The sequence below is a fragment of the Stegodyphus dumicola genome, chromosome 7, assembly GCF_044657685.1.
Source record: "Stegodyphus dumicola isolate Sdum_Otavi_A_Nest chromosome 7, ASM4465768v1".
In the NCBI taxonomy this organism is placed as follows: Eukaryota; Metazoa; Arthropoda; class Arachnida; order Araneae; family Eresidae; genus Stegodyphus; species Stegodyphus dumicola.
In genome coordinates this window covers 53,488,949-53,505,739 of record NC_140774.1, presented here as the reverse complement: position 1 = coordinate 53,505,739, position 16,791 = coordinate 53,488,949, and the positions used below count along the sequence as shown (strand labels likewise).

The 16,791-nt window shown below is 29.0% G+C and overlaps 1 protein-coding gene across 1 annotated transcript in view; it reads right to left on the bottom strand.

The window, feature by feature from the left end:
* eIF3j (eukaryotic translation initiation factor 3 subunit j) overlaps positions 1-16,791 on the bottom strand; it is a 49,991-nt gene that overhangs the window by 18,224 nt on the left and 14,976 nt on the right. The window contains exons 3-5 of the mRNA XM_035365451.2: positions 16,658-16,709; positions 16,343-16,440; positions 7,150-7,258 (exon numbers count right to left, since the gene is read on the bottom strand). Of these exons, the coding sequence (XP_035221342.1) occupies positions 7,150-7,258; positions 16,343-16,440; positions 16,658-16,709 (259 nt within the window). The remainder of the gene's footprint in view (positions 1-7,149; positions 7,259-16,342; positions 16,441-16,657; positions 16,710-16,791) is intronic.

Genomic DNA, 16,791 nt, shown 5'->3' with positions numbered 1-16,791 from the left:
TCTTTTGGCCAAAACGTAAACTAAATGCCTAATACGGTATATAATTTATTTCAATGGTTAAACAGGCAAAACACAGGATCCGCTCCTCAATAAAGGAAGAAAAACATATGCCCGCGAAAATCGCGGAATGAGCAAATTTTGCTACATTTGAGTTGCCCATGGAAATCGCAGGATGATCAGCCAGAGGGTTAAACAAATAGAGGAAAAAATTACTAATATAAACTTAATGCATGTATATTTAAAAAATTATATTAGAAAATATTGATATGCATGCATACTGAAATTTGTAAACTGTACAAACTACATTTGACAAATCTTACAGTAAAAAAATTAAGAAATTGATCATTCCATCTAATGGTAGATTTATGAATTGATATGAACACTCATCTGAAGTTTGACTCTTGTTCTTTAATACAAGGCTATAATTACTATATTTTAAGAACAGATAATGACTTGGGGTTTCTTCATGATTGCAACTGCACGAGCTACAATAAAAAATATGAATCCACTGCAGTACAGGTTTAATGCCTTAAATATTAATCCTACATATACACAGTTGTCTCTATACCGGCCATCGCAAAACTTAGACCAATGCATTCAGCAGATTCTTCCTAATAATAAACAAAAACCCTTGTCTTGTTAATGGTTGTTAGTTTTTTATTTGATTATGGCAAAGCCTTCGAGGGCTCTCCGCCTAAGGTGAGGGATGACTTTCTGAGGGAAACTGGCTTGGATACACATTACAATGGTGAAAACGCCCATACAGCTAGTTCGTGGGATTTAAACTTCAGACCAAACTAGCAGTGTTCAGCTATTTTACCAATCGACCACTGATGGGTGGGTTGATGTTAGTAGTTTTAATAAGTTTGATGTTACTTCCAATTATAACTTTACTTAAAGTATACAAAATTTTACAAAAACAAATTCAACAATGTGAATGTTAGAATTTTGCAAAACTAAAATCTACCTTTTTACGCAGTCAATATATAGTAAAAAATACCAACCAGTAAAACACTCATTACATTTTAATTTTAAAAAAGAGGTTTCATATGTTTATGCATAATAATCATGAACATAGACAAGCTACATAATCGATTTCAGAAAAAATAAAAGTAGGCTAATACAAAATTAATAAAAGATACAGCTCAAAAACAAAATGATTATTCATCACAACAAGCAACTTTTGATTTAGTTACTTGTTTTGAATTTAAGTCAAAAATTACAGAGTCAGAAAATTTAAATTGAAATATTTTAGTAAATGTTGTATACAAATATATGAAACTTTTCATTTTTATGCAAAAAGCACAATGAATATCTTACTTCTTGGAATTTTTACAAGGCTCACATAAAAAAGTTAGACTTTGTATTTTACAGAATCATTCAAACATAATATGGTGGAAGTGTTTCAGTCAAATTCTCTAACTAATATAAAAACTATATTGTAGAGACATTAGATTATTTTGATGCAGGAGACATGAAAAACGAGCAATGTCCTCACTGGGACACGAACCTCACGAATACATGCTGAGTGTGCTGACTATTATACTACAAAAGCATGCTAAGGTGGCAGGAGAAATACCTTATATACACCCCCCTTTTAAAGAACGACTGGGGGATCAGGGAACCCAATCACCAAATCTAGATGGTGAAGAATCATCCACCACCACCTTTTTTAGTTCGGGCACCACTGTACAGACATTAGGTTTTTTCCTACGCAAGAGACATGAAAAATGAGGAATAACCTCACCGAGACTCGAACCATGGACCTCTTGAACACGCATTGAGCGTGCTGACCATTAAACCCTGAAGGCATGCTAAGAAGATGAGAGAAATATCTTATACTATAATTGAGAAATTATGTCTAGGATCTGTATTCAAGGTAATAAACTGTATAGCCACCTTTTCTTCAAACACTAGCAAAGCAAAAACAAATATTGCAAAAAAAAAAAAAAAATAAAAATAAAAAAAGGGAAAGGGGAGAACCTCTGCAGCAAATTATTTAATTGCTCAGTGCTATGTCTGTGGCCAGCACTGCTTCACATATTAGGCTGCTTATGTAACAGAAAAGTAGAGACCTGAAACATTTTCCTCAACTAAATTATAACTCAAAATGTAATATCTCCACATGAGACTTCCCTCAAGCCTTACAGCCTAATAATATTTTGAAAACTGTCTGCACGCTGTGATTTAAAAATAATTCTATTTGTCCCATTTTTCTCATAATATATACAGCCTAATATGTGAAGCAATACTAGCTTCATCGCACAAAAGGAACATTAGACTACAGGTGTGGCATTTTGAATATATTCTTATAGATATTATAAATTTAATGCTTGAAAGAAATAATCTGAGATTGGGAATGGCAGTGCTGCTCAGATGGTAAAGAATCCACACACATATTTATGATGTAAAGGCCATATACATGAATAATGTATGAAAAGACAGTATAGCAGACATATATGAATGAGGAGATCCTTGAAAAATGATATGTCCTCTTTCCTTAAAGCAAAGGGTGCTCAGTTTATGAATCAACATGCTGTCTCATGAGCACCATCACATGAATGCCTCTAAAACATTCCATTCCTCAATCTATAAACAACGAACACTAATTTCCAGAGCAAAGGAATCCTTGAAAATATTTATTTAAAAGTTTGTATTGCTTAATCAAATATATTTATCCAGTTACAAAAGTTCAAAGACATAAATTAGGCATTTGATTTTATTAAAGCTGTTTTCGGAAATGTTAATTGATTTTATGTAGTACATTAAATGAAAATTTGAATCCTATTATTAAATGACTCTATTTAACTTAGCAATAAAATAAAGTTTCATGTTTTATTTAAACTTAGAGTAATTTTTTAAATCCCAATGAGCTCAAATAAGTATCTCAAATTCCAGTAATCATGGATGGCTGTATGAAAAATTTTGAGAATCATTAATTTATGTTTTATACTTATTCCTAGATGATTAACAAAAACTGCAAATGTATTTAAATAAAATGTTTTAAAAATACAATAATGCTTTTGCCTATGCAAGTAATATGTTCCACAATCTATCACATTTAAGTGAATTATGGATCATAAATATTACACATAATACAATATTAACACACGCACATATATATATATATATGGCACAATTTAACTCATAAGTTATGTACAATAAAATATTCCCGAGACAAAGCCTAATCTTCAAAAAATGATACAGCTGTATAAAATACAGTTAAAGTGCATAACAAATCATATGATGACAAAACCATAAAAATACTTTTTTTTCCCCAAAAATACTACAAAAACACTGGTCAAAATTCTACATGCACATTTATGTTCATAGTCCAGATTTCCATAAGAAGGTTGCTAAATGTGTCTAGGGCTGTCACAGATCATCAGCAAGTCCATTCTCATTCTCATTTGGCAGAAGTTTTTCATTTTATGTATTTTTTTTTAATTAAAAAATATAGAGAGAGAATCACTCACCAGATAAGAAGGCAAATTTGATATTAAATCTGTCCTCTGTTAACAAATTTATTATTAATCAAACTTCCCCATGCAATTCAATTCACAATCATATAAATTCTTACATCTTAAAAGCCATAATTAAACTTCATGCAAAATAATCTTAAAATAGTTTAGGAATGGATATAACTTATATTATTTTTATGCAGATAAACTCTTAATCATGAATTATTCTACAAATCTGTATAATAAAAACTGAGTTAAAAATGATGAAAGTTATAAATCCACATGATGCTTTGAAGTCAGAATTCTATACAGCATATACCTGTTAGTGGATAAGTAAAAATCCATTTCATCGATCTGTCAAGTTTTAAATGGATTGATTGTATCAGCCCTCTGCACAAATTGATTAACTCCATCTGAAAGACCTTAAGTGTCAAAGCATTTGGTTCAGTCATAACTTTTTATACTTATAAAAAATAGTCATAACTTTTTATATATATAATAATATAACTTTTTTTAGTCATAACTTTTTATACTTATAAAAAGTTATAAGTATGAAAAATTTTCCTAACAATAAAGATTAACACCATTAAATGAAAAAAAAAAATGGGCCCCTGAATAATATATAATTTATTTCAGAAGCCATTTTATTAGTTCAGTAAACTGTTGCAAATATTTATTTCAAATTCAGTAGTATGTGCTGAGTGATAACAGTAAAACTTTTTTAGTTCCACTTTATCAAAATTAAAGTAATATATATTAATCAGTCACAGTCTAGTTGCCACAGAATCATGTATTGTGTATGAATTATTATAACGAAATATTTTATTTTGATAGTTATTTTTACTAATAATAAATACTATACCATACTAATGACAACTGAGATGTGGAAAATAGTGAATCATCTGATGGTTCTTCAATATGATTTATTAACAGAAAGTCTGGCTCAAGAAAACAGCTACATTTTTCTTCGGGTTCTTCTGACTGCAACAGTTAAAATATTGCAACAAACACACTGATTGGGAAGACAAGATGTTGTAATCCTGATAACTGGACTCGAAATTTACAAAAACATAAGAAAACAAAAGATCTAGCATACAGGAACAGAGAAGGAAATGTAATACCTGCAAAAACATTTGTCTATTTAATATGCAAACGTCATCAGAAGCACAATCAAAAAATTATTTCAGATAAGAGAGAGGCTGCCATAAAGGCATTTTAGTTAACATAGTCAACATGAGCAAAATATTTTGTTATGAGGTTATTAAAGAAATAAAAAGAAACCCCATGAATAACACTAAAGAACCAAGATCATATTCCTTTAGACATTATTTCCAAAAGACCAATGATACTCTTGCTTGCAAAAAATATTTTAGGGGCACGAGGATAACAGGGGATATACATTTGTTCTAAAGAATATTAACTACTTGATTGATCAGCACAATGGACATGTTGCAAGCAATAAAATAGATGACGTACGTTGTTAAACATATAGTCATTTCCAGCCTATACTAGTCACTACACTAGAGCTCATAACCCAAGATGACAATATTTAAATCCTGGCTTAAATATTAAGAAAATGTATGAATAATGTGAAAAAGAACACAACATGAAAAGAAAATTGTAGTACTAGTGAAAGAAAAATATTAGTATAAAGTATTCTCTATAAAATTAAATTTACATTTTAAAAAACTGTCTAAGGATACATGTCAAACTTGTGATTCTTTGCAAATAAAAGTTCAACCTTCAGATGGCAGAAATTGAAAAGGAAACTCACTTAGAAGATGCAGAACTGGCCTGTTGTCATATGGAAGCATCCAAAAAAAGATTTTCATATTTTCTTTCAACTTTGAAAAAATTAAGCCTTTCCTAAACTGACCACATTCGTAGTTTATTATATGTGAAATTTATATGTTTATAATTTTGGTTCTCATGATTTCAATAAAAATATAAACCACATGTTTGTTTGGCCAGAAACTGAAGGATCTTGTGGGTCTAAAATTTCATCTTGCCTAATAAAGCACATATGTTAAAAATATTGATCAAATAATAACATTCAGATTCATGCACGGGACAAATCAGAAATATCAAAACTCTCTTAAGTTTATTGAAACTTATTCAAAGTATGGATATAACAGCCGAGTCAGTCGAAATGAAATGTTTGGTAAGTGGACATAGATATTAGCCTAATGATTCAGATTTTGCCATTACTGATTCAAAACATCTTTTCACCAGATGACTGATGCGATATAATCAAAACATGTAAAAAGAAAGCACCATTTAATGTTATCCAGATGATCCACCAAGACTTTTTTTTCCTCAACAACACATTTAGAAAATTTACAGATAAGCAACAATTTCCAGTAAACCAGCTTAAAATGCACTGGATAAAGTTAAAAAAAGTTCAAACCCCACCTTATACAATTCAAATGTGACTATTTAAAGATGATTAGAATTTAATACCATTAATAAAAATAAATCTGTAGCATGCAGACCACAAAGTTTGAAAAATATACATTTGCCTTTATTATATACTAAACATAGAACTGTGACAAGGGAAAAAAGGAGTGACATGATGGACCTGCTAAACTTCATTCCTCCACCTAAATATGATAACTATAAAAACTTGATAACAAATTGAAATGATGAAACCTCACATACAGTTGAAGATATTGTTTATACTGCTGATGAAATGAATCACAAATAATATAATAGAAATGATAATATTCATTATAATGAAGACTCCTTAATAACAATATATAAACTTTTTCTGTAATTAAAAAAAAATTTTAATTTAAACATTTAATTTAACTTTATTACATTTTTCACTTGCCAAATATTTTAACTCCCCCAGTGACATAAAAATTTGTAACATTACTGATGATTAATTTTTGGCTTCTTTTTTATTAATTTTATATAACATTACATGAAAGTTACATCTGTATTTATTTATTCTATAATATTTGAGTTTAACATATAAAAGGAATTTGAAAAGGCAATGTACATTATTTCATCACATTTCTCCCCTTTTTGTTTTATCCAGTCAATTGATTTGTGCAGTGAATGGCTTATATAAAAGTTGAAGTATAGCTAAAAGGTATGGTGTTATGATGATTAGCTTAAATGCATGATTTGTTAATTAAATTTAGGTGAACTTTTTTTAAAAAGGAACTGCACTTAAACAACAATTAAAATAATCAAATTCTAATAGAATTATATGCTAACAAATTGCTGTTAAATTATCATGCATTACTGTGATACTATCATTATAAATCTGCAATATTTTTTTTCAAAAATTATTATGGTTGAAGTGTACAGTTACTGCATCAAAAATTAATTGAGAAAGTAAATATGCATCACAGGCTGCAGATATAAAATCTTTGCTTATACAACTTATATAATCAAGCACAAAAGACTTGCTTTTGCTGAAGAAGTGCTAATGTAAAAATTGTTCACCTTTCTTAAAAAATTTACTCACCAATTTTTGTTTATATATTAAAAAAAAAAACTACAGCCTTTAACAAATTTGTATATCTAGGAATAATTTCACACCAGACTTCAGTATTAAAAACTTCTTTAATAGCTTACAAATAAATGACATTTTAACATACATTTATAAATATTAAGTATAACAAAAGCACTTCAACAGCACAGTCTTTGTGGCATTTGAGTATACAAAGGCTTAACTAACCAAATGTTTCTTTTGCTAATTCTAAGTCAGCTTCTTCTTGTAATTTCTGTTGTTTTAACTTTTGTGCATGCCTTTCTTGAGGCGTTAGATCTTTCTTTTCTTGTTCTAGCTGTTAAAAAAAAATTGAGAGAATTTAAGCAGCTTTAATTTTTATTATACGCACAATATTATTAATGCTTTTATAATAATTAATGAATTCAAAGAGAATACCAAGAATTTAAAACATTTCAATTACTTTTTATTATTGTGCATTTTAATTAAGAATCCTAAATATAAAATACATTTCAAATACAAATCATACAATATAGGAATTCTGTGAATGTTTAGTATAGTAAAATAAAACAAAACAACATAAGATTAATATTTTAGCATTATTTTTTTAAAGGTAAGTTTTTAAAACATTAAGGCATAAATCAGTCATTTATAAAGTTAAAAACACTACAGGTCAACTTTAAAAAATTTAATGAAATGAAACTATTCTTTTAATTGCTTCTCTTCTAGTTTCTCTTAATTCACAGAACTTGTACAAGCCACATACGTTCCTCAATAATAAATTCCACACTTAAACAGTATAAAACACAGATAGTCTTGAGAAAATAGGTACTTCAAACAAATATAATTAATTGCAGGGAAAATTAATGTTCTTATCTACAGATACCATTGCTTAAACATTTCAATTTCATCAAGACACATTTGCCATAGAAAATTTCTTTCAAGCATATACAGTACAATCTCCGATATCCGGACGTCCAATATTTGGAATGATCTAAAATCCAGACCTCAAAGCCACCAACTTTTTTTTTTTTTTTTTTTTTAAGGGAATTTTTTGTATGCTTTATGCAGGCGCATTTGATTTGCCACCCCCCCCCATAATAAAACACGCAGAGTTCTGAATCTTAATTTCCCTTCGACACTCAATAAAATACCTAGTTATTGAAGAAACAATCATTTTAGTATAAATTTGGATGATCAATAATTTAACTCTGTAGTTGTGTATCTGCTTGGCATACATTTCATACTGAAACATTCTACATAGAAATATTGATTTTACACCAACTAATATTTTATATCCCTGACACCCAACCTGGCGAGTCTCTAAGTTTTATATTTTGCTTTCATCATAACAAGTTTATCAGCCCTTGACAACTTGAGTAATGACTCATGCAGCAATACCTAAACAACTTTTTTATATTAGTAATTGAATAACAAAGAGTACGGTAACCTTTTCTGTTGACATTATGCATGGCAATGATTACAGATTTTAGTTAAATGCCCTAAGAAATGTTGACAAAGAAAAATTTAACATAAATTTCTTTCCATATGCTAAAAATATATTTTGTTAATGATACTGATAAGCCAAAAGATTACATTTAGTACTATTTAAATTAAGAATAACTGATTTGTTATTCATGTAAACCCAAAACAGCTCATATGGCTGCACCGGGCGACAGAATTTAGGGAAGACAAAATTTTTGGAATTTAGAGAAGCACTGAGTAACAAAATTAAGGGATGACAAAATTTTTAGAATTTAAGGAAAGCACTAGAACCCGCAGAGACTGCATCAGGTGGTAAGATATCTACCACCAGCGCTCTATAAGTACATGTGGGAATTTATTTATTCAGGATTCAGATAAGCCTTAAGCATGTGCAAGAAACAGACTAAGTATAATAAATGACTAAAATGATACAATTCAGATCTTAATTGTCTCAGTGCATGGCAGAAGCAAGACAAAATTTAGGAGAACAACTTTTCTTTCATCGCCAATCTCATGATAGCTGATACTGAAGCTGCTGAACTATTTGCAGATGAATTTAATGAACTCACTAACTAATAATAGTGAAAAGTTATTTCCAGAACAAATTTACAGCTTTGATAAAACAGATCTTTTCTGGCAATATGTACCGCGAAATACATCAGCAAGTTCTACAGAAAAGGCTCCTACTGGTGGCAAAGATTACAAAGCCAGACTAACAATTTTAGCTTGCACAACTGCTGCAGAAACACACAAGTATAAACTTTTTGCAATCGGGAAAAATATACGACCTCGAGCATTTAAAGCGTAAAGATTCAGTAAAGATTTACCCCGTTATATATTAAGCAAATAAAAGAGTATGGATGACACAAGCATTAATGAACGATTTGTTTGAAAATAATTTCATACCGAGCCTCGGCAACATTTGAATTTGGTTGGTTTACCCAACAACGCAAAAACTGTTCTGTACGCCTTATACTTCACTTCAAGTTTTAGTGAAAGAGAATGTATCCGTATTATTCATTCCTCCAAATTGTATATACAACTGCATGCCTCATACTTCACTTCAAGTTTTAGTGAAAGATAATGTATCCGTATTATTCATTCCTCCAAATTGTGCTTCCATCATTCAGCCTATAGATATCGGAATCATGCGTGCACTGAAAATGCAGATATAAAGAAGCATTTTTAAAATCTATGTTAAATTTCTTGAATAATGGCAAGACTATTCAAGAATTTTAAAAATATTTTAGCATAAAATATGCTGTGTGATGCATTGCAAGATCGTGGGAGGATAGGACTCCAGATACTTTAAAAAATGCTTGGAATAATTTATGACCATGTACCCTATTTCATGGTAAGGATGATGAAGATGATAGCCATGAATATGAAGGTTTTCGGATACTGCAAACCCAAGGTGAAATTTTCCAATTATATAGATTTTGTAAAGAAATGTGGAGAAGCAGTAATAAATGAAGATGATATCAGAAGTTTTTTATTGCAATGACAATGCCCCAATCATCAATCAATTAACAAACGACAAAATCTGTAGTATGGTTCTAGATCCAGAAAAGACCCACTAACGATGGTAAAGAAAGTGCCAGAGAGGTTATTGAAAATAAAAAAATTTCGGATGACAAGTTAGTCGGAATTCTCGACACAGCAATTACAGGACTTGAAACAATGGAACTTGGTAACTGAACAAGAAATTACATCTGTCTGTAGAATTAAAGAGAAAGTATTAGCACTAAAAAAAAAAAAAAAAAAAAAAAAAAACTTACATTAAAAGAAATGTTTAATAAAGTAAACAAATAAATATTAAGCCTTTCTTTTTTGTAAATTTTGATACCCTTTAGATCATAAATGCTTCATAAATCATGATTTCATATTTTTAATTTTATAGTTTCTACATGCCATCTTACTTGATTTAGACTGATGATCTATCTAATACCCAGAAAAATCCCAAATTTGAAATCGCTGGACTTTGTACTGTATATTGTGCATCAATTATAAAATCAAACTTTTTCCAATTAACACCCTTTTAACTAATATATTGGTTGCAAATTTCTGACTGAATAATAATTACAAAACAGCATGACATTCCTCATTAACAGTTCATTTATTTAATGTTCATTTATCTAGTCAAGCACCATATTTATAATCTGCAATAACTCTTAACAATGAAATGGGAGAAAAGCATAATTCATCTTGCATATTCTTTTCCCACCAATTTTGTTTCTGCACTGGGTTAATATTCATTAAAGAAGCATCTTTAAGTGAAAAGAAAGAGCATAACATTTGGAGAAAGAAGCAAAGACAGAAAGGTAACTTGCTACATTTGATTAATGTTTAACATGAAGATGATTAAATTTAAAAAATAAAACTACAGCATTAGTATAATCAAAATTTAAAGCAATAATAATGAGATAATGAGAAGGCCTCTTTCAAAAAAGAAAAAATTACTTGCAATTTGATTTGACATTTATATAAAAAAAGGGACGTTAATGAGCCTTTTAATTATAATTTAAGCATATTTCAAGAGTAAAACAATTCTACTATTGCCACAAAGAGCTCTTTGTGCTTTGGAATTATTTTGATGACAGCTTTTTTATACTAACCTATCACCTGGGTTGGCAAATTTCTTCCATGGCACGAAAAAAACTGGCCAAGAGAAATAGGTAAATGAAAGAAACTAATTTTTAAAATCAATTTAGATTTATATTTTATTCATATGTAGTACTGTTTTATTACTAATTTAATTATTTTCATTTTCTCTGTAATTTAACTAATCTCATATATATGCTATTTTTTTTTTTAATAACACTGAAGAATTAAAAGGCACACGCAGTTAAAATGAAGTTAAAACAAAATAAAATTATCTAGGCTGACTCACTGAAACCTGATAGTTTTGCCGTATCACAACCTAGAACATTTTATTCCATATTACGTTTTTTGATAACATACGTGTCCGTGTACTTTCGTATACTTGTTACGAGAACTGCTTTCAGATCATGAATTTAGATACATTCTGAAATTAAATTTCAATTTATAACAATAACCAAAAATAAATATTTAAAAAGAACAAAAAACAAAAATGAATTTAAAAGGAGAATCATACAATAAAAACTGAAGCTGCATCATCATAAAAAGCGTAACAAAATAGAAGAAAAAAAATTGTTGTTGTTACTGCATGCAATAAACTATTTTGCAATTTTAAGTGGATATATTTGAAAAGAGAAAATCTGCTTTTATACTGTTAAATAGCTTCAGCTATATTACATAGTTCATGGAAATTTTCAGAAATGACTCATTCTTTTTTAAGATTTAACATATAATAAATAAACAGCATCAGGATAAAGTAAAATTTTGGAAATGGTGTATTCTTAGAAAAGTTGGCAAATTTCATCCACAGAGGAGAAAAATCCCACAAGAGAAATAAATTTACTTATTTCATATTATATTCCATTCAGATATAACACTATTGTATACTTTACTGTATTCTTTAGTAATATGGATGCTTTGTATTTTTACTTACTACGATATCTGATTTTACATTTATACTGTATTGCTAATCAATTTATTTATACTTATTACTAATGAATTTAAATATTTTCATTATATGCATATTTAGCCTCCCTTACATGTATGCAATAACCTTCTTTGGTAATATGGATGTGTGTTATACCATTACTTGCTTTGAGATCTGCTTTTACAATTATGAACCTGGATGGATTTTGAAACTCAATTTCAGTTTATAATAATAAAAATTAACATATTTATTTTATTTGGGGAAGAAAGAAAACAAAATTGAACCTGTACTAGTATGAATGCTGTATAACAAAGAACTTTTTCAGTTGCATGAAATTATCAGTTTCCTAAATTTGGATACCCCCCCCCAAAAAAAAAGAAAATCCTTTCTAATCCTGCTGAATGCTTAACTCTTTAGTGGTTAATACTATATTATGTTGTTTATGTGGAACTTTAGAAACTGCATGTTTTACTTTTCACCACACTACAGGATTTGATATAATGTGAACAGTAAAGTAAATTTTTGAAAACGCTGCATTTTCTCAGTTAAAAAAATATCACAGAAGGTAACAGATTATTGCTTTTGACTATTATTCAGTTTTTGCTGCTTATTGTTGCTCAGACATTATCTTCCCTTCTACACATCAAAAAATGAATAAACATTCTACATAATTTTCACAGGACTTTTTAGAGATTTTTTTTTTTTAATTTTGCAACATTTAATGAAAAATTTGTTTTCAAATAAATTTAAATGTTTTAGGTAAATTTATTATCTTAAGCCATCCTATAGATATATCATTGTTTATTTCTTTGAGTTTCTTCCCTACTCTTCTGGGTTTGCACAGTTTCTTCTATTGTCCCTTAATATACTGTTTTTCCCAGAAGAAACTTTACCCTGTCTAACAGGTGATGTGTGGTGTATTTAATTATGGGAAAGCACACTAGGGCTATCTGCCTAAGGGGAGGGATGCCTTTCGTGGAGGACTTTCTAAGGGAAACTGGCTCGTATACACATTACACATGAGGAAAACCACGAAAACGCCCATGCAGCCAGCCCGTTCGCGGGATTCAAACCTCGGCCCGAACTACCAGTGTTCAGCGTCTTTACCACTCGGCCGCTGGTGTGCTCTTGTCTAACAGGTGAAAAGCCTGCTTTTGCAAGGTTCTTTCTTTCCATCCTGTTTTGGTTTGTTTGCAAATGCAGCTCAATATGTTATAAATGATTAGATATTTCATGCATTACTATTTAAGTCACTGATGCATTTACTTTTTTTTTAGCCTAAAGGGCATTAGCTCAGAGGGGCTATTAATTTCGTTTTGGCATTTTGCATTGAGAACTTTAAATGTCCATTTCACTTTTCAAATTGTTGCTGCCAAATATTATCACCCCGTGTTATATTTAAAAAAATTAAATAATGAAGAATCTGCATAAATGTATGTATGTTTCTCATATTGTGATAAAACAACGGTACCTAGAGACTTCAAATTTTATATAACGTAATCCTCCACTGAATATGGGCATCTGGAAACCCTAATATGGCATTTGTTTTATTATCGATTTCATATTTTGTTACACTTTAATGAATTTTTTATTAACAAACTCAATGATTTCAAAGTGAGCAATGGCAACACTGTACATGAAAAAAACTTTTTTATCTCCAGCACGAGAGACTGTGTATCAGAACTTCTAAAGATATGCTCATTTAAAAATTATTTTGCGATATTGAAATTTTATAGTTTAAGCGCTGAGAACATGATATTTACTAAATAAAGGTAATGCACAAAACATGCCCCTTTGGTCGTAATGTAAAATCTGAAAGCTTTCAAGTTTTTTTCTTTTTTTTCGTGTGTGTGTGTGTTTGTTTGCCATTAAGCTGTGGATTTTAATACTAACAACAATTCTGAACCTCTACTATAACCTTTCTATTAACTTTTCTCTGCATACTATAAAACCTCCAAATTCAGTTAGTCTTATACTTCCAGAATTAACATAACAGCATTAATAAATGTCAAAAATTACATGTAAATTTCCTGTTTGATAAAGCTGCTCTGTACATATGAAACTACTACTGAAGTAAGAAACACATGCTGTGACTGGTGAATCAACTATGGTTCACTGGTTTTATCCGATTGTGCACTAAGAAGGTATTCACCCACTAACAAAAAATGGTTTTGTATTTTTTGTAGATTTATTTATTTTTTAACCTGCTTTGTTTGTTTAATGGATTATCGATCATGGTTAAAAAAGGGCAACTAAAACAAAAGCAGAGCCATCAACTTTGAAATATAAAAAAACTAGGAGGCTGTAAAAAGCAGTTTTAGGGAAGTTTTTGTGCAATATGGCAATGTGATCCCAAAGAAACCCTAACTAACTTAAATTCACTTTATATTGCATGATCTAGGTTGCTGAATTATAATATTACTGAAGTAGTAAAATATATTAATAAATCTAGTATATATTATTTGTTCTTTGGTTAATTTCATTTCAAAATTTTCTACCAAGAAAATCCTTAGCAGAGAAGAAATATTTTTATTTATCAAAGTAAATGAAAAAATTATTAATTCATGTATAAACTATAGTATGGCTGAATTTAGTAATGCACCATTTATTGGTTTAAAACAAAATTAAATTAAATATTAACTGTTCAAATATTGATTGAAAAAATCTTTATGAAAAATTACACCTTTGTTCGAAGTGGATGAATACAAATCAGATCAAATAATACTTAAAATGAATCGCTTAGGGAAGAAGAATGGAATATGCAAAATTTAAGTTTCATTAATTTAATAATCAGCCTAATGATGTTTTTGATACACACTTGCTTTACTGAAGGGATTTAGAAACGTTTTCTTCAATAGCAAATATATATATATATCAAATGATCTTAAAATTCACTTAGTTCGAAAACAAGTTATTCTAATACTTGCGCAATAGCTGCAAAGTAAGATAATAATTTATTTACTAAAGAAACATTGATTACATTACCTCCTAATATTAATTTTAGTAGAAGTATCTAGGGTATCAAGGTAGAAGTATCGGGTAGAAAGTTTAATCCCGAAATTTTTTTTTAAATAACTTGAATGTAAATTGTTAAAAATGTTTTACGGGGACTTGAATTAAATCATGAATAACAAAATTTCAAACTTTGAAAAAGAAATTAAATTAAAAACAAGTAATTATTGCTATTGATCGGAAATTAGTTGACTTTTCAAGGGGAAAAAAACCAACTCCCGTTTAATGAATAATAATTAATAAATACGAAGGTGTTTCGTCTTTTACTCAAGTAATAATGGTGATACCAAACTTGCAAATTAAGTTAGGTCAAATAGTTCCGTGAAGTGAAGGTATTTAGAACCAAAGTAGAGTACCAAAGAACTCATTCTGAATTAAGCATTTTCGCTAATACAAATTTTGAGTGAAAAGCAATTTATGTAGTAAAATTGACAAAATACTTGAGTTACTGATCCCCGACACCATCGTTTTTATGCATGTTAATTCAAAACTATTTGTATAAAAATTAAACGATGGTAATCTTAAGTATAATAATGAAATAGAACTCGAAGTAACTGAAATAAACATTAGAAAATTAAGAAACATAATGTTATCTTTGCAAAAACAAAGCAAATAATAAAAATTGAAATATTAATATATATAATAAGAAAAAAAGTGAATGTACATTAAGATATTGTATTAGCTAAAATGCTTAATTCAGAATGAGTTCTTTGGTACTCTACTTTGGTTTTAAATACCTTCACTTCACGGAACTATTTGGCCTAACTTAATTTGCCAGTTTAGCATCACCATTATTACTTAAGTAAAAAACGAAACACCTTCGTATCTATTAATTATTGTTCATTGAATGGGAGTTGGTTTGTTCCTCTTGAAAGGTCAACTAATTTCCGATCAATAGCAATAATTACTTGCTTTAAATTTAATTTCTTTTTCAAAGTTTGAAATTTTGTTATTCATGATTTAATTCAAATCCCGTAAAACATTTTTAACAATTTACATTCAAGTTACTTTTAAACAATTTTCGGGATTAAACTTCCTACCTCTGGGTTCACTCTTTTTAGATACGTCTACTAAAATTAATATTAGGACATAAAATAATTAATATTTCTTTAGCAAATAATATATTTATATATATCTTTTCAGTGCACTTTAGCTAATATTTCTACAGTTTAGCTTCAATTTTAGGTATTCAACTGTGCACAAATTAATCTAGGACTTTTGAGTAGATGAAGCTCATGAATATTCCATACACCATTAAGAGCCACACATTTACATACATGAATCATCTGGTTTACTCTAATGTTAAATAACAGTGGTTTACATTCTTTTATATTTGCGAACAAATTAATTTATATGTGTTGGCATGCAGATATTCTCAACCAATAAATAACTTCTTACCAATTTCATTTTTTCTTCTATTTCTTTTCTTTTTTTTTCTTCTTTTTCTGCTATTACTTGTGTTATGTGTTTTTTCTTTTTAGGCTGTACAGCAATCACTAAAACATAAAATTCTTGTCATTAAAATGAAACGCTATATTTTTAAAGCTTTTATTAATATAGTAATTAGACAAAAAAAATATTTTTTTTTAATTTTACATGTTACTTTTTTATGTACACATTAAAATTGATTTGAAGTAATTTTTAACTCTTAATATGAATGAAATTCTCATGGTAATAAGGCTAAATAAATTTAATTATAATGTAGGAAAATACCATTTTGTTCGGGTTTTTCTTCCTTTTCTTCTTCTTCATCATCCCAATTATCCTGTAACAAATCAAATTTATTATAATTGCATATTTAACACTTTTGACTACACGTTATTGATGCAAGTAATTAAATATGAGGA